The 25,681-nt window shown below is 47.7% G+C and overlaps 2 protein-coding genes and 7 non-coding genes across 10 annotated transcripts; 2 read left to right on the forward strand and 7 right to left on the reverse strand.

Moving 5' to 3' along the window:
• Window positions 1-1,352: 1,352 nt before the first annotated feature.
• Window positions 1,353-13,721, forward strand: SLC25A35 (solute carrier family 25 member 35). Its single transcript, XM_035136835.3, has 5 exons — window positions 1,353-2,720; window positions 4,142-4,207; window positions 6,509-6,661; window positions 10,569-10,703; window positions 12,062-13,721. The coding sequence occupies exons 1-5, from the start codon at window positions 2,346-2,348 to the stop codon at window positions 12,242-12,244; spliced, it is 912 nt and encodes a 303-aa protein (XP_034992726.2). The 5' UTR covers window positions 1,353-2,345; the 3' UTR covers window positions 12,245-13,721.
• On the reverse strand, window positions 13,273-23,981 carry RANGRF (RAN guanine nucleotide release factor). 2 transcript variants are annotated; one of them, XM_035135555.3, is made up of 6 exons: window positions 23,917-23,981; window positions 22,090-22,191; window positions 20,938-21,054; window positions 15,799-15,946; window positions 14,762-14,856; window positions 13,273-14,304 (listed from the first exon to the last, which is right to left on the reverse strand). In XM_035135555.3, the coding sequence occupies exons 2-6, from the start codon at window positions 22,179-22,181 to the stop codon at window positions 14,175-14,177; spliced, it is 582 nt and encodes a 193-aa protein (XP_034991446.2). In that variant the 5' UTR covers window positions 22,182-22,191; window positions 23,917-23,981; the 3' UTR covers window positions 13,273-14,174. The 2 variants fall into 2 exon arrangements, with proteins under 2 accessions (XP_034991446.2, XP_034991445.2); XM_035135554.3 differs by having other exon boundaries at window positions 22,090-22,194.
• TRNAK-UUU (transfer RNA lysine (anticodon UUU)) lies at window positions 15,043-15,115 on the reverse strand. Its single transcript has one exon. It is a non-coding gene; the product is annotated as a tRNA-Lys (tRNA).
• TRNAA-UGC (transfer RNA alanine (anticodon UGC)) lies at window positions 16,102-16,173 on the reverse strand. The gene has a single exon. It is a non-coding gene; the product is annotated as a tRNA-Ala (tRNA).
• On the reverse strand, window positions 17,389-17,460 carry TRNAA-CGC (transfer RNA alanine (anticodon CGC)). The gene has a single exon. It is a non-coding gene; the product is annotated as a tRNA-Ala (tRNA).
• TRNAA-CGC (transfer RNA alanine (anticodon CGC)) lies at window positions 18,816-18,887 on the reverse strand. The gene has a single exon. It is a non-coding gene; the product is annotated as a tRNA-Ala (tRNA).
• Window positions 19,988-20,059, reverse strand: TRNAA-UGC (transfer RNA alanine (anticodon UGC)). The gene has a single exon. It is a non-coding gene; the product is annotated as a tRNA-Ala (tRNA).
• Window positions 20,609-20,680, reverse strand: TRNAA-CGC (transfer RNA alanine (anticodon CGC)). Its single transcript has one exon. It is a non-coding gene; the product is annotated as a tRNA-Ala (tRNA).
• TRNAS-UGA (transfer RNA serine (anticodon UGA)) lies at window positions 22,919-22,994 on the forward strand. Its single transcript has one exon. It is a non-coding gene; the product is annotated as a tRNA-Ser (tRNA).
• Window positions 23,982-25,681: the final 1,700 nt, after the last annotated feature.

Here is a 25,681-nt window from a genome sequence, read left to right on the forward strand (position 1 = left end):
TGGGGAATTGTGCGCGCGGTACCCAAAAATGACAAATTGGATCAGACCTCGCATTTAGAATAAAGATGATAAATGTTTCCAACGAACGAGGATCTAGAGTGAAACCGAGTTCAGATCCTGCCGTCATCTATGAAACAGTCACGTTTCTTACTAGGCGGCGTAAGTCTCTAGGGATTTCTTTCGTTTCTTGTTACGCTCAAGTCCGTGGTGGGACACACGCTTCTCTGAGCGAGGTGTCCGCAAGTTGGTTCCTGCCACCCGTGCCTCCAGGCCCCGTGCGGTGGAAGGCGCTCAAGTCGGCTCTGCAGGCAGCAATGCATCGAGTAGTAGAACATCTCTAGGAACTGCGGATCCTCCATCTGTGGATAAACCCCAATTCCCATCAGTCCCGGGCCCCATGGTCAATGATCAGGGATGATGGGAGTTGTAGTTCAGCAATGCCAAGAGGGCTGCGCAGGTTCCCCATCCCTGCTTTTAAATGCTTTGCATGTGTGCGCATTTTGCATTTCGCCCAGGCCACGGGGAATCTACGGGAGAGCGATAGCAAAGGTAGCCAATGCGGTGCCACGAGCCAGAGGTTTCGTTAAACTGCAACTCCCATCAGTCCCAGCCAGCATGGCCAACCGCCAAGGATGATGGGAAGTGTGGTCCAAACCATCTGGAGGGCACCACGTTGGCTAACCCTGGCGGAGCTCGGTTCCACCTTTCCGCCACGGGGATTCAGGCCCCGGCATTTCCTGTCCATCGCTCCGGAACTCCAAAGGGCATGTGCTCTATGCAAGCGCGCCTTGTAAACTTAATCCAGTTTAATTACTCACGCCCACCAATGCCCTTGAAAGCGACGCACTTGGGTGCACACTCGGGCTGTTTGCAGCATTCAGCCCTCTTGCACCGTCATTCGCCCCAAGGAAAGTCTTGGCATTTTTTATTTAAGGGTCTGATCCTACTCGCTAATAAGAATAATTCGGTTTATTAAGGCCCATTGGACGCAGCATTGGGCTGACTCCGGAGCAAGTCAGTCTGTCCTCATACCCGCATCGCTTCTGCAGAAATTGAGTTCGGCACAGTAGCTTCTACTATCGCGGAAAGACATACACCCCCCACCTCCCCCAATCGCATTTTTCCCTCCCGCCTGTCCTGGTTTAACCCGCCAGGTTTTCATTCATAAGCCCTTGGAGCACTCAGGTCAGGCTGGGCTAAACAGGCCCCGCCCACCACGGCTGTGCAGAAAGGAAAAAGGAGGGGGCGCGTCAGGTATCGCTTCCCCGATTGGTGCACCAGAGGAGTGACGTCGTGGGAAGTGGATGGCCGTTGGACAACTGCGCCGGTTGGGGGCGTGGCCCATCCCTGCCGCTGCGGGTATTACCTCCCGGCAAAGCCGGCACTGGCTTAGATGGAGAGGAGGCGGCGAAGGGCGAAGATGTTTGGTGGGAGCGCCGCATTTGCGCACTGGCCACGTGAGGAACCGGGGATCCCGCTTCCCATCTGACAGCAGACCCCACCCCACATTTCCCCAGATTTCTTACCCAATGCACCCCACCCTGTCCTTAATTTTGTTATTTCCCTGGAAGGTTGCACCCCAACACCAGTCCCTGGCTTCTCTGCAGTCCTCCATCCCGGCTCCCATTAGTGGTGCAGGAGAAGTCCTGCTCCTTTCTCTCCATCCATCACCATATTCTCTTTACCCCCCACCTCAAAAAAGAACCCCCTGTGCAGCAGAATCCTCGCCAGAGACTGGATCCCAAATAGCCTGGGATCCGTTGGTCACTGATCAGCTGCTTTTAAAATAATATTTTCCCCTGCTAGCCTCACCAGCCCAAATTATGCCCCTATTTGGACCCCTTTCAAATTCTAGCTTCACACCTCTCAAAACAGTACCTGTTACCTCCAGCCCTTAATTTCCCAGTTCCTTGAATATCATTTTTCCCCACCTGGCCCCCAACCTGGAAAAAAAGGAAAATCTAAATTCGTCAGTCACCCTGCTGCCTCCCAACCCTTCTGAACCCTTAGTGCTTGACAGTTTCTGGGACATTTTAGATTGCCTGTTTCCTCCTTGCTCAAAGCTGACCCTTCCATAAATGTCTCTACTCCATCCTTCACAGCTTCTGTTTCCCTCCATTTCTCATCTGCTAATGCCAGCACTAGTGCTGTTTTGGCCTTCTAGAGACCTATAACCAAGCTCCAGTGTTTTTTTGGGGGAAGTATATCCCCCTAACCCATCCAGGTCCCTTGTCTCCCTCCCCCAACTCCTTATAACACCTGGTCTTCTTCCATAGAAAACCCGTATCGCCTGCCTTCCCCTCACCCACCCCAACCATATTTCTTTCTCCCTCTGCTCCCCAACAATGGACTTCCTCCTCAGTGGGGTGGCAGCCTGCGGGGCTTGCATGTTTACCAACCCGCTGGAGGTGGTGAAGACCCGCATGCAGCTGCAAGGAGAACTCCGTGCTCCAGGGACCTACACCCGCCATTACCGCAACGTCTTCCACGCCTTCTACACCATTGGACGGGTGGACGGCCTGTCAGCTCTCCAGCGGGGCCTCTTGCCTGCCTTGTTTTACCAGTTTGGCTTTAACGGACTCCGCTTGGGCCTCTACGGGATCGCCGACACGGCGGGCTACATTCGCGCCTCCGACGGGAGCATCAGCCTGCTGCGCACCACCGTGGCTGGGGCATTGTCCGGGGTGGTCAGCGCCACCGTGAGCAGCCCCATCTATATGGTGGGTCTCAAAGCGTGGAGAATCAGTACAGGGATGGATGGGGGGTTGCAAGCTGTTGGGTAGGCACTGGCGTAGCAAGGGGGGTTGCAATGGGGACGGGCCGCTCCGGGTGCCACCCTAGAGGGGGGGGTGACACTCGGTGCACACCCCCCCACGACTCCCAAGCTGAGCAGCGTTGCTCCAGCGCCGTGCAGGGATAGTGCTGAGGTCCTGTGCTCACGGCTGCAACCACGGCTGGAGGGTCCTGGCACGCCGCCCCCCGGGTGCACGCCCCTGGGAGCCCGAGTGGCTTCCTCCGCCCCTGTGGGTAGGTGGGTGGAATTCCGTCCTCCCAAATCCGGAATTCTGCAATCTGAATTGCAAGAAAGTCAGATTTGTGTGCTGTGTAGAACTGGGTGATGCATGAAACTTTGCATGTGTCTGTCCTGGTGTGCAGTGGTGACTGCTGCCCCTTGGGGACTGGTAGGGTGCAAGGCAGGGAGACCAGTAGTAGGTGCACCACCACAACCAATGGCAAGCAGAGCCCACTGATTCTGGTTTTCTCCCCTTGCTGAGCCCCCAAAAGCAACACTGAGACTCAGGAGGAAGCTGGTGGGCAATGCCACCCCTTGGGCTGGTTGTAAGGAATAATAGGCCAGTGGAGTTGGTGGCACAGTGCCCGATTTGCTCTAATGGACCAGCAGCCTCTGTTGCTGGTATGGCATGTATATACCGGTATATATTTTTTATCACTGAGTCCCATCTTGAAGTTCTTCTATGGTTTTCTGTTGACGCAATAATTCATAAGAAAAGTCCCAGTTTCCCTTCAAGACGTACATCTTGATTTGTCTCACTGGTCTTAAAGCCAATTTAAGTTCATTGACAGTCTTGTCAAAAATGACTTTCCAATTACTCCCTTGGGGATTTGGCCAAGAGGGGATGTGGTGCTTAGGCTGAAAAGACCCTCCTTTTTCTGCTACATACGCCACACTAGTCCTCAGCATTTAAAACACAGAGAGGGACAGACACACAGAGCTGTTATTTTTCTTTCGTTTACAACCAACTGGTCTTAAAGTCCCTGAGATCAAAACACTGTCATTACCTGTCACACAGTGTCAGATGTTGACTCTCTGGACATTGCGGTCCATACATTCCTGCATCCTCCTCCCTGCCAACACTGGCCAATCGCAAGATGCTACAGTCCAGCCTGTGTTTGTGTAAGTGTTAAGTAATGCACTCTGTTTTCCTGTACTTGGAAATTTTAGACAGCCTTGAATGTAGGCGTTTGAATGCCCTGGTTCATGGAACAAAGTTCCACCTGAGAAACACTTCCCTGCCCTGTCGTTTCTGGTTTTTGGAGATGGCATTCTCTGTAGGGAGGCATATTGTCATTTTTATTAATAGTTCCCTTATGTTATGACGAGATGTTTCTTCCACTGCAGGTGAAGACCCATATCCAGGCTCAGTCCGCTGCTGAGATCGCTGTAGGGCACCAATACCAGCACCAGGTATGTGGGGCTCGCTCGGTCTTTTACATTGTCCAGAGTCAAACTGCTGGTCCATCAACTGACCTGAATCAGTTTTATAGCAAAGTCAAGCATTATCCACTAGAGCAATTCACTCGGCGCCAGAGGCACCAACAACCACCTCAACCTGTTCTGAAGTCACTACAGGGACAGAAGGCAAAAGCTCCAGGTGCAGTCGGAGTGGATCCTCTTTGCTTGAAAGAGTGTTCTGCACATTCCGATCCTCACACAGATATTTAACATATTTTTTGTATAAAGTACGTTTACATTGTAAAATTAGCCAAAGCAAATTCCCAGTATGTAAGTACTTGGCGAATAAATTACTATTCTATTCTATCCTATCTAGCTGAGCATTGTCTACACCCGGGGGTCCCCAAACTAAGGCCCGGGGGCCAGATGTGGCCCAATCACCTTCTAAATCCGGCCCGCGGACGGTCTGGGAATCAGCATGGTTTTACATGAGTAGAATGTGTCCTTTTATTTAAAATGCATCTCTGGGTTATTTGTGGGGCATAGGAATTCGTTCATATTTTTTTCAAAATATAGTCCAGCCCCCCACAAGGTCTGAGGGACAGTGGACCGGCCCCCTGCTGAAAAAGTTTGCTGACCCCTGACTCTACACTGGCTTGCAGTGGCTTTCCTGGATTGAACATGGAACCTTCTGCATGCAGAGCTCTGCTCCTGAGCCAAGGCCCGCCCTTAAGAGCATTGATGATAGTTTTCAGGGGCCTAGGCAGGCATGCTGGCCCTTTAGGAACTCCCAACTTGCTTGTACCAAGGGGACAATACCTCCCATGAAAAGATATTATTACCCCGGCAACCCTCAGGGTTGCCCAGCATCCAGGCCTCCCCGTGGGGGTCACTACCAGGAACAGCCAACAACACCTGTTGATGAAGTGTACTCCATGGCCACAGAGGATGGCTGGGTTCCAAAGAGACAAGGTGTTGTTCTCTTTTCACATCCACACACTTCAGGTAGGCATGTGAAAACGGGTGGGGAACCTGTAGCCCTCTCTTTATATGTTGCTGAACTCCCAGCTCCTATAGTTCTTGGCCATTTACTATATGGACATGGGATGATGGGGGTTGGTGCCCAAAAATGTGGAATGCCACAGGTTGCCCACCTGTGTATTGTTCTAGGATGGCTGCCCCCTAATGGCAAAAAGTGTATTGCAGGATAAAAGGTAAAGGGTAAAGGGACCCCTGACCATTAGGTCCAGTCGTGACCGACTCTGGGGTTGCGCGCTCATCTTGCATTATTGGCCGAGGGAGCCGGCGTATAGCTTCCAGGTCATTTGGCCAGCATGACAAAGCCACTTCTGGTAAACCAGAGCAGCACATGGAAACGCCGTTTACCTTCCCGCTGTAGCGGTTCCTATTTATCTACTTGCATTTTGACGTGCTTTCGAACTGCTAGGTTGGCAGGAGCTGGGACCAAGCAACGGGAGCTCACCCCGTCACAGGGATTCGAACCGCCGACCTTCTGATCAGCAAGCCCTAGGCTCAGTGGTTTAACCACAGCGCCACCTGGGTTGCGCTAACACCAGAGTTTCCCAAACTTGGGTCTCCAGCTGGCTTTGGACAACAACTCCCATCTTCCCTAGCTAGTAGGACCAGTGGTCAGGGATGATGGGAATTGTATTCCAAAAACAGCTGGAGACCCAAGTTTGAGAAACCCTGCATTACACACTCAACAATGGAATGTCTAAGCCACTTACAGTAGACTGTGTGCCCGCCATACATTTAAGGGACATTTCAAGGACATGATTTCTCCTGAGAAGTGTAGTTTACCCCCATAGAACTACAATTCCTAGCACCTTTAAACTACAGTTCCCAGGATTTTTTGGGGGGCGGGGAGGGGAGTCATGTATTTTAAATGGATGGCATTCCTTCGACCTTACAAGTGTAACAGAATAAGTCTCTATATTCCCATGCTGGGAATGTCTTGGCCAGTGGTGGGAGCTTCTGGGCCTCCGGATGTTAGGCTCAAGTTCCCATCATACTTAACCACTGGCCATGTTGGGCTGATGGGAGTTGGAGTCCAACAGTACTAGACCTTGTATTGTGAATCATTAAACCGGGTGCCCAATTAATTGCATCTCCCGTTGCAATATATCACAATATTTTCGATTGATTCCCCAGGGCGTCTGGTAAGAACAGGATGTTGGCCTGATGTAGCAAGCTCTTTATACAATCTAACTGGCTTCACGTTTCAGTCCTAACTGACCAATGATGTTTCAGGGGGACATTTGGTTCTCGATTTCTCTCTCTTCCCATGCTCAGGGGATGCTTCATGCTCTGGCCATGATCCACAAAGAGCATGGCGTGCTTGGACTGTGGCGCGGGTCCCTCTCATCTGCACCTCGTGTCATGGTTGGCTCTTCGACACAACTTGCTACCTTCTCTTCTTCCAAAGAATTCTTTAGCCGACTTGAGGTAAAGAAGGTGCAGAGATGTAGAGGTGACTGGGCTTTTGTGTGTTACCATAGCAATTGCAACAGCATCCTGGGTTTGGATTGCAATGGTGCTGGTGGGATTTGATGTCAACCTGCTAACCTTTCCCCGAGGGCTTAATTGTGTTTGCATTGCGATTTACATTGCGAGTAGGGCTTGATTTGTGTCGGGAGAGCAGGTTGCAAGTGGATTCTCTATTGCGTTCAAGACGGCTGAGGCCAGGATTGTGTGTGCGCTGCTGCCCATTTTAAAGATGATTAATACACTGGTTCAAATCTTATACCACCACCACCCCGGCAAACTGAATACGTAATGCAGACAAAAGAAATGTGCATCTGTGTGATTGCTTTGTGTAAATTTATTCTACTTTTGCCTGTTGTGGGGAAGAAAAATATCTCTGGTGCCAGGGAGCAGAGTAAGATGCTGAAACTCTTTCCCCCCCCCCCATCTACTGGAAGTTTTTCTCTGCTTTTGAGATCCCACCAGGTACTTTGCACTTGGTGCTCAGATCCAAAGGGTGTGCATGTTATATATATATATATATATATATATATATGTAATCTGGCCATGTCCATTAGTATCCACGTTTTAAAGACAGATGTCACACCTGGGCCAGATAAAAACCCCAAAACCACGTGTTCCAGAACTCACAAATCAGACGAAAGTGCATGCTGGGAAAAGAACCAGGTTGCAAACCAGCTCCCTCTAGCTACGGCTACGCTGGTACTGCACCTATAAAACCTTCCCTCTCAACAGCACCTCGGCTCCTATTTACATACTAGGCCGAAGCCTTTACAGACTAGGCTGAATGGAGGTACTGAGTCGCCTGGGTGGGGGTTCGGGGGGAGCGGACGGGATAGGTCAGGACACGGTGGGAGCAGTCACAGGGATGAGCCAGGGGTGGGGGGGGGAGGGGTCATGAATCATAGCTGCCAAGTCTCCCGTATTCGCCGGGAAAACCCCGATTTTAAAACTGATTCCTGCCCTCCTCCCGTATGGCGAAATAACCCGTATTTGCCCGTATTTGCTGATGTCAGAGACAGGCAGCAGCAGAAGCAGGGAGAGGTGCCTCTCCGTGCCTCCCTCGGCGAATCCCGGCATGTCTGGGCAAGCTGCGTGGCTCTGGGCTGGCCGGAGGGAGACTCTTATTGTGAAGCGGGGTGGCCGCTTCCCTCTCTTGCTTATTACAGCCTCAGGGCGGGCGGAGGAGGGCGGGAGGCGGCGACAGCGAGGAGGGCAGCTTTAGCTCCGCTGTTTGCAGAGTGAGGCGAGGGAGGAAACAGATTGAGCTTGCCGGCGCTTTGAGGTAAAAAATGATTTACTGTACTGCAAATGATTTATGAGTGGGCTGCTCCTCTCTACAGCCCCCTCTTAGCATAGGTCCTCTCTCTTAAACAAAAAAACCAGCCCCAACATTCGCTGAAGAAGGCATTCTCTCTAAAGCTGCTGCATACTGACAAATTAATCCGCTTGCAGCTCGCTCCTTTCCCGGCGGGGAAAGAGGCAGTTCCCTACCAGAGGCTGCAAGCGGTGGGGGTCAGACGCCTGTGTGGCGCTTTGCTTTGCTTTGCCTCCCTCCCCTCTCTCTCTCAGCCAAAAAGGAAAGGGGAGAGAGAAGGCAGTATCTGCATTAATTTATGCAGTTCGCTGCATAGACACTGATAAAGGAATCCTCGTTTTACACAGCCTGATCCTGGCTGGACCCCCCCCCCCCCTTTTCTGGCAAGGGATGAGGTCAGTCTCCGTCCTGCAACTTTGGGAAAGAGATTGCAGGAGAACGCGCTTCCCTTACAGGCATGGGCACTCTCTCTCATTCTCTCTCTCTCTGCCTCTCTCTCTCTCTCTCTGTCTCACACACACACCTCCCCAGAGGCTGGCCGGCAATGCTCCTGCGTCTTGATCCCTTTCCCTGTTTAAGAGGCTGCACTAGCAAACCCCCCTCCCTCCCAATAGTACAAAATGCTGGGCTTTTGCTTTTTAATATATCTTTTTAGCAGCACCTCCTCCTGTGCCCAGCCACATAAAATAAGGAGCTGCGAGCTCAAATCCAATTTGCACCCCAAGTACAATAGATTTGCCTGGGGGCAGGGATTCAATTTGCATCTTGCAAATCCGTGACATTCTTTGGTTTCAAATAAACAAAAGGTGCCTTTTGCAAGCCACTCTCTTGAGCTGGTTTAGGTAGCCAAAGCTTGCCAAATTATAGCAAACTGTTATTGTCCTTTCTTACTGTAATTGTCTGGGGCATTTTAATTTTTAGAAAAAAGGCGAGTAATTGTGGGTGGGAATGAAGAGATTTTTTTCTCCTTTTCATAATACAGTACTAGAACCAGGGAATATCCAATAAAGTGGATGTGAAATTCAATCTATTTTAGTATTTTAATTTTGTTTACGTTTTAAAGTTTTGAGATCCCCCCCTTAATTTTCTTGTTTTATCCTTTTGTAAACTGCTTTGAGGTTGTTGCTGTTGTTATTTTACAATCGATTGTAGTAAATAAAAATAAAATAAACCTGAAGGCTAGAGGGTGGTTTTGCAGGGCACATACCAAACTTTCTGTGGGATGGCCCCTCCAGAGCCCTTTCCAATGACTGCCACAGAGAAGCCCGTTTATTTATTTCTTGGAGTATTTTAATCATAGTATCACAGAACTGGACGGTTGGAAGGGAACCCCCAAGGGTCCTCTAGACCAACCCCCTCCAGTGCAGGAATCACAGCACAAGCATCTCCCTGAAGCATCACTGCATTAGTGCATTTGACATCCTTTTTTTGCAAGCATTTATTTCCTGCATCTGGGCACCGGAAATTGGGCAGCGCCAGCACCGATCCCTTATTTTTCTACCTGGAACTTGGCAGCTATGGTCATGATACATCATGGGTTGGGACATGGTGGGGGGAACCATAGGGATATGCCTGTGTAAACAGAACAAACGTAAAACAGGGGGGACTCTGAAGGTGAGGGGAGTCTGAAGGAGGACTCTGAGCCTCCATTTAACAGACTGAGCCACAGCAATGTGTGGCAGGGCCAGCTAGTTTCAAAATAAAAGTATGTGGTTCTCAGAATGCTCATTCTCTGCTCCGTTTAAATCCCTGAGCTTATGGTCTGTAAACCCATAAAGCATTCGGCCGATGGTCCCTGCACTAGTCCTGCTTCTAGAGCTCATGACCACATTGGTCAGACCATTGGTCCATGTAGCTCACCACTACCTTTTGGTCTTGGTGCGCCATATATTTATATCCCCCTTCTACCCATCACATGGGCCAACTTTGACAAGTGGGTGGGCAGCATAGAACCAGGAGGGTAAACTAATCGAATCCACTGCAATGCAAGTATCTCAACCAAAGCATCTGTGACAGATGGCCAACTAAACTCTGCTTAAAAGATTAAAAAGGAGAGTCCACCACCTCCCAAGGGAGACCATTCCGCCATTGAACAGCTCTTATTGTATGGTGTCAAGTGATTGACACATGGTAGACATGCCCAGAGTTGGCCAACATGGTGGAGATAGCAGCTAAACAGGGCTGAACTATCTGCCCATCAGCAGATGTATGGAGAGCTCAATCGTCCGTACTGCAGGGAGGGACCAGCTGCATGAGCATCCAATCAGCCCACATCTCTACCTGCCACACACCTGTCATCACATATAATGGCAGGTTGGCAGAGTTTTGTGGAAATGGCCTGGTGGGCCACATCTGGCCGTTTGCAGGGTTCCTCACCTCTGGTCTTCACTGACTAGCAGTGTGTCACCAGAGTTTCACACAAGTGACTTTCTTAGCTGGAGATGCCAGGGATTGATTCTGCTTGCCAAGAGCTCTGCCTCTGAGCTGTGGCCCTTCCACCTTCTCCTTCTTGATCACTCACCCCATATCCTTCCCATCTCCCATCCCCAGATCTTCCCTAAGGACAGTTGGCTGCTGGCATTGAGTGCTGGAATGACGAGCAGTGTGACTGTGGCTGTCGCCATGACACCCTTTGATGTGGCCAGCACCCGCCTCTACAATCAGCCTGTAGGACCCCGAGGTGAGGTAAGCATGGCTTGGGAGAAACATGGCGAGAAAGCATGAGCTATTGGTATGTTTTAGGGGCAGGGGGGGACAAAGGCGAAGATGGAGACCATGGGAAGGATCCGGGTTAAATTAGTTGCACTTATGCACCATTGAAATTAATGGGGATTAAGTGTGTGTCATGAGTCACCTGTCCCATTGATTTCAATGGGACCTAAGTGCAACTAACTTGGTCTGGATCCCAGCTTGCCCCCAGATCCACTACTAACTCACCCCACTCATTCTCTGTCCATCTCAGATGTCCCAGCTGATCCCCAGTAGCCCTAGGGCACTACACAAACCTTGTGTTAAATTGAAATACACACACACACACACACACACACAGGAAGCTTTCCTTAGCATTTTAGAATTAATAAGATTACCAGCAAGATTGAAAAACTGGATTTCGCTGAAAGCGAAAATAAGTTTGCAGGCCAACCCTATGCATGTTTATTCGGAAGTAAATCCCTCTGTGTGGAAATGTGCATAGTTACATGTTTTAGGAAGCTGGCTGTATCTCGAATAAAACCATTGATATTGTCATCGCTGATTTCCAGGGTTTTAGACTGGGGACATTCTTAGCCCCCACATGAAACCTGAAACCTTCTGCTTGCAAAGCAGATGTTCTACCACTGAGCTGCAACCCTTCCTAAAAGAATTCACAGCCTATACAGGGATCAAATCCAGAGTTTTGGTGTCACTAGCATGGAGCGCTAACCAACTGAGCGTTTCAAACATTCACTCATCAGAAACTGAAGTCCAGCCTCTCAAAAGTAGTGTGAAAGTTCTCCCCTTCTGAATTCGTAAACCAAATCCATCTGAATTTAGATAAACAAGCTTCTGATAACCCAGTGTCTTGTTTGAAAATCCCCCTTTCTGATATTGTAAACTACCAATATTTGCCTGTTATCTATACACAATCAATGCCTTCCATCTCCAATACTCTTTGCCTTTAAAAACAACCCTGGCTGTTGTCTTGATCAGTTTCCTGCTGCCCAACGTTTCTTTGAAAGTGCCACTACGGTAACATCCAAACCGTACCTTTAAAGCACAAGGCTTCACCCAAAGAATCTCGGGAACTATAGCTTACCTCTTGCAGAGCTACGATTCCAAGCAACTTCCACAAACTACAGTTCCCAAAATCCTTTTTGGGTGGGTGGGTGGTTGAGAACCCCAATTGATGTTTCCTGCAATACAGCTGTAAAGATTGGGTTTCCCCGGGAGAAAGTGGGAGAACACAAGCTGAAGTCTGGTTTGAGACCTCAGTGAGTTTTATAAGAAAGGGGGGGGGGAATAAAAACACAGCTTGATTTTCTTCTCTCTCTCTCTCTCTGCTGCAGGGCCTGTTGTACAAGGGCCTTTTTGATTGCCTCTCCAAAATCATCCGTTCGGAAGGTTTCTTTGGGATCTACAAAGGCCTAGGTGCTTCCTATTTCCGTATCGGCCCTCACACCATCCTGAGCCTCCTCTTTTGGGACCGGCTGCGCCAGTCCTACAGAGGCTGGACACAGCAGAAGCGATGATGTCAGCTGCGGCGGCCTCTTGCCGGCTGCCTGCTTGAACTCCCCTCGCATCTGCAACTTAGGCCAGGGTCGTCCTCCTGCGATGTTTCTGACCGTGGCTCCGGGGCCGTGGCGAGCACTGCAACCCATCACGCGGCAGCTGATTTTGCCCGCCTGAAATGATTGTTCTCACCTGTTGGACCTTTCTGTCTCTTGCTGGCTGCACATTTGGGAAGATGCTTTATATACATACATATAAATATATATATGTACATACATATATGCCCACAAAACCCTTCCCCAAATAGTATTGCTTGCGGCCATAGCTTATCAACCGAGGAGACCTCGATTGTGTGAGGCGAGTGGATGGAGAGCATGTTTTAGGATTTTTGCACCCAAAGCAGCCCCCTCTCTCTACAGGCCAGCCAGCCAAGCTGAAGGTAGCCTGCTGCGAGTTGCTTATTATGGTCTGCTAAGTCCTTGGCCAGCTGCCCCCCACAGCCCCAAGCAAGAAGCAATCAAAGAAAGATTTGTGGCTGAAGAGGCCAGCCCCACATTTTAGATAAAGAGGCCTGCCGAGCCTCACAAAGGCGTTTCCATAGCAACCATTGTAGTAGGTAGGCCTCCTGTGTCCATGAGAATCCAGTTGCAGTAGGCCAGCCCCTGGGTGGCGCTAGAGTGCAATATTTCTCCTTCCACTACTCCCAGTCTCAGCTAGAATTAAAATTCAATTCTCGGGAGATGGCAATTCATGTTACTTTTTGATTCCACCCTCTCAAATCTGCTGGGGGGGGGGGGAGGGAGAGTGACAGCTGTCCAAAGATGTAGGAGATCCAGGGTTTTATCACGATTGTGACTAAACCACGTAGTATCGCAACAAACCACACAAACGCTAAGAAAAGGTGCTTTTACCACAGGTGTGGAAAACCTTTGGCCCGCCAGATGTTGCTGAACTACAGCTCCCATCAGCTCCAGCAAGCATGGCTAATGGCGTGGCAGGGTGTGTAAATCTAGCTCATCTCATGCTCTAATAGCTGCAGCCCCAGGAAGAAGAGGTGGCAAGGTCTTTATTCCAGTTATCATTGGAGTAACATTTATTTGCAATCCATATGCATCATTCCTAAAATAAATGGACCTATGAATTCCAGTTAGCACTGAGCAATATATATGACTGGGTTTTTAATGCAAGACTTAGAAGTATATCTTTTTTTATACATTTTCAAAGGATGGCTTTTCCCAGCATGCCCCTGTGCAACTTGACACTCTAGCACAGGGCAATAAATAACCTAAAGAAGCCTGAACGAACCACCTTAGTTGAAATATCGACAACAGGGGGGTGAGGATGTGTAGGAAAGAAAAAATAAAAGCAACATCTCATAAACATCTGCTTTTGATCCTCAAACCCAATAATTTACTATGTATGACTCTAAAAGCTTATACCCCCATATTATAAACATTGGTTGGTCCAAATAAAAGGCATCTTGTTTTGTTTTTTTAATTGACTCTGAATTTTGTTCTAACGGACTGATACACCAAAACGCCCTTGTTGCAGGAGATTCAAAAGGCAGGTTGGATAAGGTGGTTGATACACTGGCAAACAGGTGCAGCAACCTGGAAGGACAAGTCCAGCTTCCCTCCCTGAACTGGGTGGGATACATAGTTGGAGCTGAGAGGAATAGACCCCCTTCCAAAGGCAAACGGAAGCACAGCAGGCCAATAACGTCCAAAGGCAGGGGGGAGACCTGAAACCACCTTCTGGGAGCGGAGGTGCCACGAAACCGCCCTCTGCCATGCAAATGTCCCTTGGGCAATTGGAATCCATGTCCAGAGAGCCGAAGCAGCAGATGGATGATCCAGACATTTAACCAGAAGTAGCCTCCTTAAGAGACTTCACCCAAAACGATTCTGGGATTGCAGAACAGATGGTACGCGGCTGCATCCTGCAGGTGTCCTAACCGAAGATGCCGGGGTTGAGAAGCTGCACGCTGCGTACGAAGGTGTGGAAATGCTCCACTGTCCACGGAGGATGAGAAGGAGAAGCTGGAACCTCTGTTCCTGGGGCTGCGCTGCTGCTTAGAGGGCTGGCACCGGAGGAAAAAAGGGAAGGGGGTGTGTTACTCTAGGAGTACTCCAAATTCTCTCTCTCTCTCTCTCTCTCACTCACTCTCTCACACACACACACAGAGCCAGCCTCTGCCTCTTTACCACCATCTCTGCAAAGTGTTTTCCTTCCTGCTGTGCCCGTGTGTTCAAGAAGCAATGCAGAATTCCTCCATGAGGACTGGCACCTTTAAGATGTTAAAAAGCCCTGCACCAGGAGCCTGCCTAGCAGGGCTCTTATCTGTTTTAAAGCAGGGGTGCAGAACTTCAGCCCTCCTTGGAGCCAAATATTGCCCTCCCAGCCTCTGTTTCTGGCTCTTGAGACTCTTCCCCAGTCACACCCTCCTCGAGTATTTCTGCCCGGCTGGTCAATGTGTCCTTGCTTGCCTGGATGAAGAAGAGGGAGAAGTGAATGTGGTCCTCAGTCTGCATACTCACTGGATATAGGTGGGGTTGTTGAAGGTAAGAAGCAGGTCTGTCTCGTACTGGGGCAGGCGCAGCAAGACCAAATGTAGTGTCACCTCGTTCTTGGCCTGTAAGCGAAAAGGGAGTCATCAAAGCCCTTGGGAACGGCCTTCTGTTTTCTGATCACCTAGCATCCTTCAGAGGAAGGTTGAAAAGAGAAGGCCCTCTCTCCCGGCTTTTAAAAACTGGTCCTTCCGAATCCTAGCCTTATCTGGCAGCGCTGGGGATTGAACTCGGCCACAAAAAATGGGTAACGCCCAAGCAGGGACTTGAACCCTGGACCCTCAGATTAAAAGTCTGATGCTCTACCAACTGAGCTACCTAGGCTCTGGGTGAGGGACAGGGAACCTGTGGCCTTCCAGCTGCTGTTTGGACTCCCATCAGCCACAGCCAGTGTGGCAAGTGATCAGGGATGGGAGTCTTGCAGTGTCTGGAAAGCCACAAGTTCCTTATCCCACCTCTAGTGAGAAAGAAAGAGAAAGGGAAAAGAGGAGGAAACTAAGTTTGGAGTCCCTCTTCCAAAAAGAGTTCTAAGCAGACACCTTCTTTTTTTAACCATTGACTGCCTGCTGGAATTTTTTCCATGCCATAGAATTTATGTAGGCAATTTAAAAACATAGTTCATCAACTATGTTTTTTGATTGCCTACATAAGTTGGATGGCATAGAAAAAAAAATTCAGCAGGCATTTAATTTTAACTTGTTGTGTGCTTTTTGTTTATTATATATAAATACTCTTGCTGTAAGCCACTTTGGTCCACCGCGCCCCCCACAATGACAAAGCAGGATATATTTTTATAAATAAATAAGGCAACCTCTCTGCCCCCCTGAGCAGACTTTGGAGAAAACTTGAGCAATCCTTGGGGAGAAAAATTCCCAACTGATAACCAGGCAACACTGCTAGGGTAATTTATGCCTGCATTGGGGTGGGAAACCCCTGTCCCTATTTAGGTCTATACTGATAGAATCAAAGTTCCTGATAAGTTCTATTCAGGCAGCCCTGATACCCACCTCCTCATCGAACTTTGCCACCAGCTGGCGGGCGGTGAGGCCCCAGGCACTGCTGCAGCCTTCCAGAGCCAGGAGGTGGGGGGCAAACGCTTCCTGGCTCAAAATCTCAGCGCTGGCAGAAGGACCAGCTATGTCCTCAAAGTGATATCTGGTTGGTAAAGGGGAGGGGGGGGTGGGAAAGATGTGAAAACCAGTCTTAGTTATGGAAAGAGACCAACAGGTGACGTACAGTATCTTATAGATAAGCAGAGAGATCAAGCCTCACACTCCATCCAGCATTTCCCAGGAAAGATTCAGCAAAACTGGAGATGCTGGGGATCGAACCCAGGGCCTCATACATGCAAAGCATGCGCTCTCCCACTGAGCTACATCCCCACTTCCTGTTGTTACAGGCTGGGAGGTCTCTCATGGTTTGTTCCATTTGTTCCTCACCTTACATAAGATAGTCAAGGGGAAATGAAAAAATTGCACAGAAACAAACTAAATTGTTAAGTCTTTCATAATACAGAAACAGTGTGTTATTGTCCTAATGGGTGTAGAGGGAAGAGTTCTAAGCAGTGGCGCTCCAAGGGCGATAAAATGCAGAAAGAACAATCTGTAACAATCCAATTAAAGATTAAATGTACGCAAAGTACCACCCACCACAGCAGCCATTTTGGTAATAAAACAGTCACCCTAAGATGGTTAATACTTATAGTGAGGCCATTGTCTCAATTCATGCCCATATTATGAAAATCAAACTTCCTGTTAAGTTCTAATTCAGCTGTTTCACAGTGGAGTCTCCCTTTTAAAGGTCCTTCACTGAAGAACAGCAATTGAAAACTGGAAGCCTGAAATATTCTTCCACTGGCCCCTGAACGTTAAATGTCCACACATTTAAAATGGGGGGGTTTGCTCTTCTTCATTCTGTCTCTTTAGATGTTATCTAGAACAGCAGTAGGGAGCAGGGTGGCTTGCCACAGATCAGCAAGGATGCCTGACTCCCAATAGTTTTAAAAGGGCGGGAACAAATGGCACCCATCTTTTCAGATTAGGTTTCTCTTGAAAAGAAGGAAGAATAACCAGGAATGGGATTATTCTGTGAAGGGACTGTGAGCTCAGCTCAGTTCTAGTACTCAAAACAAATCCTGGTGTATGTGTGTGTTTTTAAAGGCTACGTCATATCCACCCAGATGATTTGATCTTGGGGGTTTTGTAAAACACTTAGCAGAACGTGCAAGCTTGAAGGCATAAAATCGTAGAACTGTGGAGCTGAAAGGAGATCCAAAGGGCCATCTTCTAGTCCAACCAACATCCTCTTTGTACCCCATGTTAAGAACTCTGCAAACCCCCAAATAGTAGGAGGAAAGCCCCTAAAACTAAAGTCGTACTTTTCTATGCCCGTGAGACAAAGACGGCCCACAAACCTGGGACTTTGTCATAGCTAACTGCTTCATTTGTACGCTGCCAACCATTTTGTGTGTCTCCCCCCCCCCTCCGCACTGCAATCTGGATAATTTGGGGGGGGGTCTAGAGAAGACCATGCTTATAGTTTTCTGTATTTGTAATTGTTTGGGGGGGGAAACAGTTTTTAAAAAGGAAAGAAGAAGGTGGAGATGCTGGGGATTGAACCCAGGACCTCATACATGCGAAGCACGCGCTCTACCACTGAGCTACATCCCCTTCCTGGGTCTATGAGGCCTCCACCAAAGCATCTATTGTTCAAGGAACTAAATGTGTCTCTGAGAACCCATTGTTGCTAGCTGGGTGAGGAAGGGATCATCAAGCCTCAGGCTACATTAAAACAGGAAGCTAGAAATTAGCATCTGTCTCTTATCCAAGCAGAAGGAGCATATTTAACTGTCTGCCTACCTACCTACCTACCTACCTACCTACCTACCTACCTACCTACCTAGGCAGTGGGACACACACACCCCAAACAGATCCAGAAACTCATTTATGCTTGACATTCATTTACCCTCTTAAAGGTAAAGTTAAAGGTACCCCTGGCTGTTAGGTCGTTGCGGACGACTCTGGGGTTGTGGCGCTCATCTCGCTCTATAGGACGAGGGAGCTGGTGTTTGTCTGCAGACAGCTTCCAGGTCATGTGGCTAAGCCGCTTCTGGCGAACCAGAGCAGCACACGGAAATGCCATTTACCTATAAACCTATTTATCCACTTGCACTTTGACGTGCTTTCGAACTGCTAGGGGGGCAGGAGCTGGTACTGAGCAACAGGAGCTCGCCCCATCGCGGGGATTCGAACCACCGACCTTCTGATCGGTGAACCGATCAGTGGTTTACACAGAGCCTCCATGATCTGCGGAAGCAGAGAAAGAACCTCTATCCTGGCTGGTGGTGCAATGTGTTCAATTCTAGCATTAAGGACCTCTAGGGCAGCTCCAAGGATCACATCTCCTTCTATGTGTTTTAGGCTTTTCTCCTCACACACAATGTTTAAGGCTGGGACACTTCCTCTGGGGAAAAGCACCCCTGAATACGGTCCAGCGTACGCCCTGGAAAACCTGCCGAGGACCGCACTGTAAATCCTTTCTTAACTCTGCAATTTGAAGGCAGCACATAGTGGCTAGAAGCAGTTAAAAATCAGATCGCTTTCTGTCCTGTCTTAATGGCCACCATTCCAGGGGTGCAGAGAAAGAACAAGGGGATGCTAACTGTGTATGCATGGGAATAGCCAGGATTTATGTTTTGGGGGACGGGGGTGGGGTGCGGACAGAACACTCACCTGTCATCATCCTCTGTCTGGCTCTGCCTAGCAGTTTCAGAATGAAATGTCTCAGCAAAATTACTTTCTTTGGACCCCAAGTGCTCAGAAAAATCCGTCAAAACCTTTCTACAATTTCTACTTTTAGTTAAATGTTTTTATTTATTTACTTGATTTTCACTAACCCCATGTGTGTATGTGCTAAAGCATTTTTTTTATAAAAAAAATAGTATTAAGAGTGTCTTCTTAAAAAAAAGAAGAACATTCCTGTGTTCCAGTCGCAGTGGATGCAATAGGGGGAAAAAGAACCACCCCGGAGATGCTGGGGATTGAACCCAGGACCTCATACATGCGAAGCATGCGCTCTACCACTGAGCTACATCCCCTTCCTGGGCCTGCAGTGTCTTCACTAAAATATCTACCACTAATGCAAATGAAAGAAAACCTTTGACAGCACATTGCTGCCAACTAGGTGAGGAAAAGGGGGGGGGGGATTTAAGCAACTTGCATTAAAAAGGAAAGTATAGTTTAAAACCTGTCACTTGTCAAAACATACCTATTGTCGGAATCATAGAATTGTAGAGTTGGAAGGGACCTCATGGGTCATCTAGTCCAACCCCCTGCAATGCAGGCAATAGATAGATGATAGATAGATAGATGATAGATAGATAGATAGATAGATAGATAGATAGATAGATAGATAGATAGATGTGTGTGTGTGTGTGTGTGTGTGTGGTGTTAAAGGATAGGGAAGAGCCTGGATGATATCTGTGGGTCACTTCCAGGCCTGTGATTCTGTAGCTGGTGAGGTTTGGAATCCAGCATAAGCAGCTGCTGAACCTGTCAGACCAGTTCCCTTTGTTAGGCTGATCTCCCTCAGTCATTTCCCTTGGACTACTGCAATGTGCTCTACTTGGGACTACCTTTGAAGGTGACCCGGAAACTACAACTAATCCAGAATGCAGCAGCTAGACTGGTGCCTGGGAGTGCATGCCGAGACCATATACCACTGATCCTGAAAGATGTACATTGGCTACTAGTACGTTTCCGGGCACAATTCAAAGTGTTGGTGATGACCTTTAAAGCCCTAAATGGCCTCAGCCCAGAATACCCGAAGGAGCGCCTCCACCCCCATCGTTGTGTCCAGTGCTGAGGGCCTTCTAGCGGTTCCCTCACTACGAGAAGCAAAGTTACAGAGAACCAGGCAGAGGGCCTTCTCGGTAGTTGCACCTACCTGTGGAACCTGTGGAGATGTCAAAGAAATAAACAACTATTTGACTTTTAGAAGACACCTGAAGGCAGCCCTGTTTAGGGAAGTTTTTGTTTGATCTTTTACTGTGTTTTTAATATCCTGTTGGAAGCCGCCCAGAGTGGCTGGGGAAACCCAGACAGATGGGCGGGGTATAAATAATAAATTATTATTATTATTATTATTATTATTATTATTATTATTATTATTCCCTGCACAGCAAGGAGTAACAAAAAGTGGAGATGCTGGGGATCGAACCCAGGACCTCATACATGCAAAGCATGCGCTCTACCACTGAGCTACATCCCCTGGCTCACCACATGCTGACCATTCTCAGGTTGGTTGATCTGTGCCACCACGTGGTCACTTTTCTCATTATTGGTCTGTTAAGGGCGCTAAGGTGTCGTTAGGATACCCTTCGCAGAGCTACAGTTCCCAGAACTGTAGTTCTCAACAAACTAGCGGTCCCAGGATTCCTTGGGAGGAAGCCACAATTAAAGTGGCATTAGAGTGCTTTAGATCTATGGGGTAGATGTGACCTATACTTCCCTGCTGGTGGGGAATGATTTCACAATCATTCTCTTCTTTCCCCCAGTTCAAATAAATCTCTAGAAGACCATAAGATGCCATGGACAACCTCCATTTTTGTCCTGCCTTAATAACCATCCAAAGGTGCAGGGCGGAAAAGCAAGTGAAATATTTTAGCATTCCTAAAACAGCACGTTAAAAGCAGGGATGGGAAGAATCAAACCACACACCCCTAGTGAAGTCTTAAAAAGGGATTTTAAAAAAGAAAAAGCAGCACACTTCAGGAAAGATGTGCTGGAGAACAGATGTTTCTTCCCTCCTCAAAAAATCTGGAGATGCTGGGGGTTGAACCCAGGACCTCGTACATGCGAAGCACACGCTCTCCCACTGAGCTACATCCCCTTCTCCTGTTTTTGCTCTGTTACTGCAGGCTAAGAGTGGCCTTGCATGGTGATCTGCCTGACATATTATTGCATTTATTATTGCAAAATTGCTTTGAGGCGGTTCCTGGGAAGCGATTCCTGTGTGATGATAAGATAGATTTCTCTGAGCAGGTGAAGTGTGTATTTAAATCTCAGTTAGTCAGTTTAGGATTAGGGTTCTTCCTGCAAAACTTTACTCCGTTTCGCAACAAAAGGACTGCAATTCTCATCACAAACCTGGCAGCATTTTCATCGGGGACATCTGCCTGGTACTCCAGAAGTTCTACGATGACACTCTGATCTGTGCTGGGGTGAACAAAGACTTCCTGGTTGTCGGGGACCTGGCGCATCTCACTGCAAGGGAAAAAGTTGGATAAGATGGGAGAATCAAGTAAGATTGACTTTGCTAAGGTTGGGCAGGTGGGCTAAAGGTATCAGCACCCTTTATGAGGCTTCCCCATCGCTCAGCCTGGACACTGAGGTCCTCCTCCGAGGGTCTTCTGCTGGTTCCCTCACTGCGAGAAGCGAAGTTAAAGAGAATCAGGCGGAAGGCCTTCTTGGTTGTAGTGCCCTCCCTGTGGATGTCAAGAAGATAAAGGACTGCTCCAACAGAGCCTAACCAGATGGCCCCAAACAGACCCCAATGATAACAGCCACACTTTGCCACTTCCTTCCAGCACCTGGTAATTTGAGGTATACTGCGCCTGCTTATGGATGCTCTATTTATCATAATCATGCCTGACAGCCATTGATAAGCCCATCAAGGCAGAGGGCCTTCCTCGGTTGTGGAACACCTCTCCTTCAGATGTGAAGGAGATAAAGAACAATACAATGTTTAGAAGACATCTGAAAGGCAGCCCTTTTTTATGCTTGATGTTTCACTATGTTTTATATATGCTGTAAGCTGCCCAGAGTGGCTGGGGAAACCCAGCCAAATGGGCAGGGTATAAATAAAATCACCATCATCATCTTACATGATCGTGTCCAATCCTTTTTTTAATTAATAGGATGGCAAGGGAAGGGGGAAACATATGAGCTATAAGTTAGCACAATCTCTTAGGCCTATTAAATCCACAAGCTAATTGTGTATTGTATTTTTTAAAAAATGCAAGGGAATGCAGGCATGTCAAACCTGCGGCCCTCCAGATGTTTTGGACTACAATTCCCATCTTCCCCAACCACTGGTCCTGCTAGCTAGGGATCATGGGAGTTGTAGGCCAAAACATCTGGAGGGCTGCAGGTTTGACATGCCTGCGAGTCTACGGTATCACCCTCTTTTCTTAGCTTAGGGGCAAAGCATGGGGGAACTCTAGTAGTTCACTCCCTGCTGGAAGAACTTAGGTGTGAGGATACCCTCAACCAAACTGCTGCCCCCAGGGTTTGGCATACCTGATATCCAGACTTCCGGGAGGGAGGAAAGCAGAAAAGGCTCCACCAAAGAGCGGGTGGCCTTGCGGCTGTGGACCCACCTCATTGTCCATGGCCTTCAGCCTGCTAGGAAAGTGGGGGAAAGATTCATGTGAGTGCACTGATTTTTGGAAGGAATTTGAATCTGAACATACAGGTGCCATCACCTCCAATACCCTGGCAAAAAGAATTGCTTAATTTCTTCAGATAAAATTTAATTATTTGATTTCTTGCCTGCCCTTCAGCACAAGATCCCAGGTCGCAGAACAACAATATTAAAAACAGTTTAAAACAAATCACCGTCACAGGAAGAGGCGAGTCCTAATATATAACTCAGAAGTAAACGAAAAATTACAAGAACTCGGACCAGAAAGGATAATTTTAAAAAATCTTCACAAAGTTTTATTCAGGATAACTTCCAGTAAATATCAACATCAGGACAAGGCCCTGTTTCGATGATTCTTCATCAGCGAGGTTTCTCAGGTCTAAGTGTACCAAGTATGTTTGCTTTACTTCTGGACTTTACCAAGAACTCCAATTTCTACTCTAATATATAACTCAGGCATCCAAGGCCAGGATATAAAGAGGTGCCTCTTCAGCATATGAAGGACAAAAGGTGTATGGTGACGCGACACACAAGGAAAAGGAGAAATGGGGGGAAGAGGAAGAAAAATCAAACTCAAGCACCAGTTCTTAAACATTGTATATGCCGACAGCCATGGATACACTTCTTACATATTCTCGCTCTTTTACACACACAACCTACAGCCTACAAAGAGTATACGAGTATACAGGGAAGGGCCATACTTTGGGGAATGTCTGTGGCTCAGTGGCTGAGCATCTGCTTTGAACGCAGAATGTCCCAGGTTCAATCCCTGGTATTTCCAGGTGAAACCCTGGAGAACCATTGCCAGGCAATGTAGACAGCTCTGAGCTAAGTGATGTGACCATGTAAAGAGCACAAGGATGCTGCTAAGAACATGAAGATGGCATCAAGATAAACAAAGGTGTGGCCCTCAACTCCGACAGCTTGAAAAGAGGGTTGGACAAATTCATCATGGGCGGGTTTTTTAAAACCACTTCTTCAACCTTGGGTACCCAGATGTTGCTGAACTACAACTCCAATTACACCACCAATTAGTCATTGGCTAAGCAAACATCTGGAGAACCAAGGTTGAAGAGTTAATGGACCCTCCAGGTTCAGAAGCAGGGTACCCCTGAGTCTGGAGGGAAGCCAGAGGGTCTACGGTATTAACTAGTAGCTTTTTGATCCTCCAAAACGGGTGGTCAATGTGGTGCCCTCCAGAGCTTGTGAGACTACCACTTGTGAGACTACCACCCCGTGCAGACTATCACCCCTTACAATTAGCCACGCTGGCTGGGGCTGGAACTGAACAATGTGGCGGGCACCACTCTAGCTACTCCTGAAAGGTGGTGGGAGGGCTGTTGCTTTTAATCGTGTCCAGAATCATCTGACCACCCCCAGTTGGAAACATGAGTCTGGGGCTAGATGGCCTTTTGGTCTGATCTAGAAGGTGCTTATATTAAACGGGAGAAGAGATGGGCAAGGCGGGCCGATGGGGACAAACGACGAAGAGTCCAGTGGCACCTGGAAGAGTGACAACTTTAATACGGCGCAAGCTTCCGTGGACCATAGGTCGCTTCTTAGCTACGTCATGGAAAAGAGGGAATTCCTGTAAATCTGCACGGGGCCGGGAGAAGAACTATTCCTTTGATATATATATATATATATTGAAAGGCTCCCAGCTTGATTATTGGGATGGCCCACTCTCCCTGGGCCAGGCTCACCTTTGAGTCACGTTCGTTTCAAGGGCTCCGGTCGCTGCTTCCCCTTTAAATCGTACCCTGCGAATGAATTGCCCGCCCAAAGGCGGAAGGTTTTGCAGGCATACCAACCAATCAGAAACTACGGATTGGACTCTGCCGCGCCTTCGCTCCGTGCATTCGATTGTGACGTCCGCAGAAGGTAGTGTGACTGACGTATGCCCCGTCCAATTGCGTAGGTCGATGTAGCCGACTGGTTTCGAGCGACTGGCTCTAGCAATCTAAGCCCCCGCCTAACTCCAGTGACGCTTTGAAAGGCGGTGAATGATACGCGTAGCAGCGAATGAATGAGCTTCCCCTTGTGCCTGCTTGAGAAACGTTCTGTGCGACTCAGAAGCTGACACATTTCCTACCCAATCCTATCTCTTACGATACTTTCCCTTTTTTACTATTTCATTTAAAAATCTTTAACTTTGATAAAACTGTGGCTGCAATGCCCTACCCTTTTACCTAGGTCAATGGGACTAACTTCTGAGTAGCCACATAGAGGATTGCTCTGCGTATTTAACGGGGAGGCGATTACTTTGGTGTATTAAACATAATTCTATATCATAGAATCATATCCATGATTATAAAATTCCAGGAATAATTTCATTTCCATATCATTCCCCACCCCACTCCAGTAGCTACACACAATGTGGCGTCTTTGGCTTACCTGAATGGTTTGGGGGTGATTTTTTTAAAAAAAATGGCAAGGGTTACTCCACCTTTAATACAGTTATGCAGAAGCTGGAATTTTAGTAAATGTAGCATGTCACCTGTTGGAATGCACAACTATTAAAGAAGCAGGTTCCCTGCCCTTTTTTCTTTTTCTTTTTTGTTTTTCCACCTGGCTATTGTAATTTTTATTGTGATGGGTCATTTAACTTTTAAATTGTTGCTGTTTTAAAGATGCTCTGTGTTGCTGGTATTTTTACCCTCTGGTTTTATATTATAAACCAGGTTGCAATTATAAGCTGAAGCACATTTGAAAAGCACCATACATAAATTAATTAATATTTATTGCCTGCGCTATATAGAAGTGTCAAGCGGAAGCTGCTTTTTTGCCATCACAGAGATAAGAAAACTGCACCTGTTGGGTGTCTGACTGTCTTGCCACTATTCAAGGCACAGACCTGCTGACAGAGGTGATGCCTGCTTTTTCTACCCTAATATATTTTAAAAAAACAACAGTAATTTTTATTCATTTTCCACATAACAAAGACATAACCATTTTTACAATTTCAACAAAATTATACCACTTTTTTCACATAATGCACATATGTAAATTTACGGAAAAAGGAAAAAGGAAAGAACAAATATTGGACTTCCACACTACCTTTTGCTGTTTTTTAAAGAAATTATTTATGTTTTATGCAGTTTATTGCTTTTTATTGCTACCCTAATATTTTTTAAGCATCTTACTGATTTATTGGAGCAATTTATATCCTGCTCAACACCATAGTCAGTACAGTAAAGTTTAAAAGCTACAATAAATATAAAATCCGTTAGAAGTAGCTGTAAACTTTTTTTGATGTTACTGTTTTATCTTCTGCAAGCCAACTTATTTTCTTCATAAGCGCTCCCATGCATTTAATAGACAGAAATTCAGCAGCAGAAGCTTGTCCTGGAGCTGCATCTCAATGCGGGTGGAAAGCTCTACCTCAGGGGCGTAGCCAGGATCAAAACTAGGGGGGGGGGCAAGCCATGGTCGTTCAGGGGCGGGGCCAAGGCACGGAAGGGGAGGGGG

This window comes from Zootoca vivipara, chromosome 12 (assembly GCF_965207765.1).
Source record: "Zootoca vivipara chromosome 12, rZooViv2.hap1.1, whole genome shotgun sequence".
NCBI lineage: Eukaryota > Metazoa > Chordata > Lepidosauria > Squamata > Lacertidae > Zootoca > Zootoca vivipara.

Bases quoted from the DNA above. Each gene is read 5' to 3' on its own strand.
- RANGRF (XM_035135555.3), bottom strand. From the start codon at position 22,181: ATGGACAATGAGGTGGGTCCACAGCCGCAAGGCCACCCGCTCTTTGGT. The intron at 15,947-20,937 runs GTTTGTGATGAG...TTTACCAACCAG, and splicing joins CCCGATGAAAATGCTGCCAG to ATATCACTTTGAGGACATAG. The intron at 14,857-15,798 runs GTGGGTATCAGG...TTTCGCTTACAG, and splicing joins TGGCAAAGTTCGATGAGGAG to GCCAAGAACGAGGTGACACT.
- SLC25A35 (XM_035136835.3), top strand. From the start codon at position 2,346: ATGGACTTCCTCCTCAGTGGGGTGGCAGCCTGCGGGGCTTGCATGTTT. The intron at 2,721-4,141 runs GTGGGTCTCAAA...CTTCCACTGCAG, and splicing joins TGAGCAGCCCCATCTATATG to GTGAAGACCCATATCCAGGC. The intron at 6,662-10,568 runs GTAAAGAAGGTG...TCCCATCCCCAG, and splicing joins AATTCTTTAGCCGACTTGAG to ATCTTCCCTAAGGACAGTTG.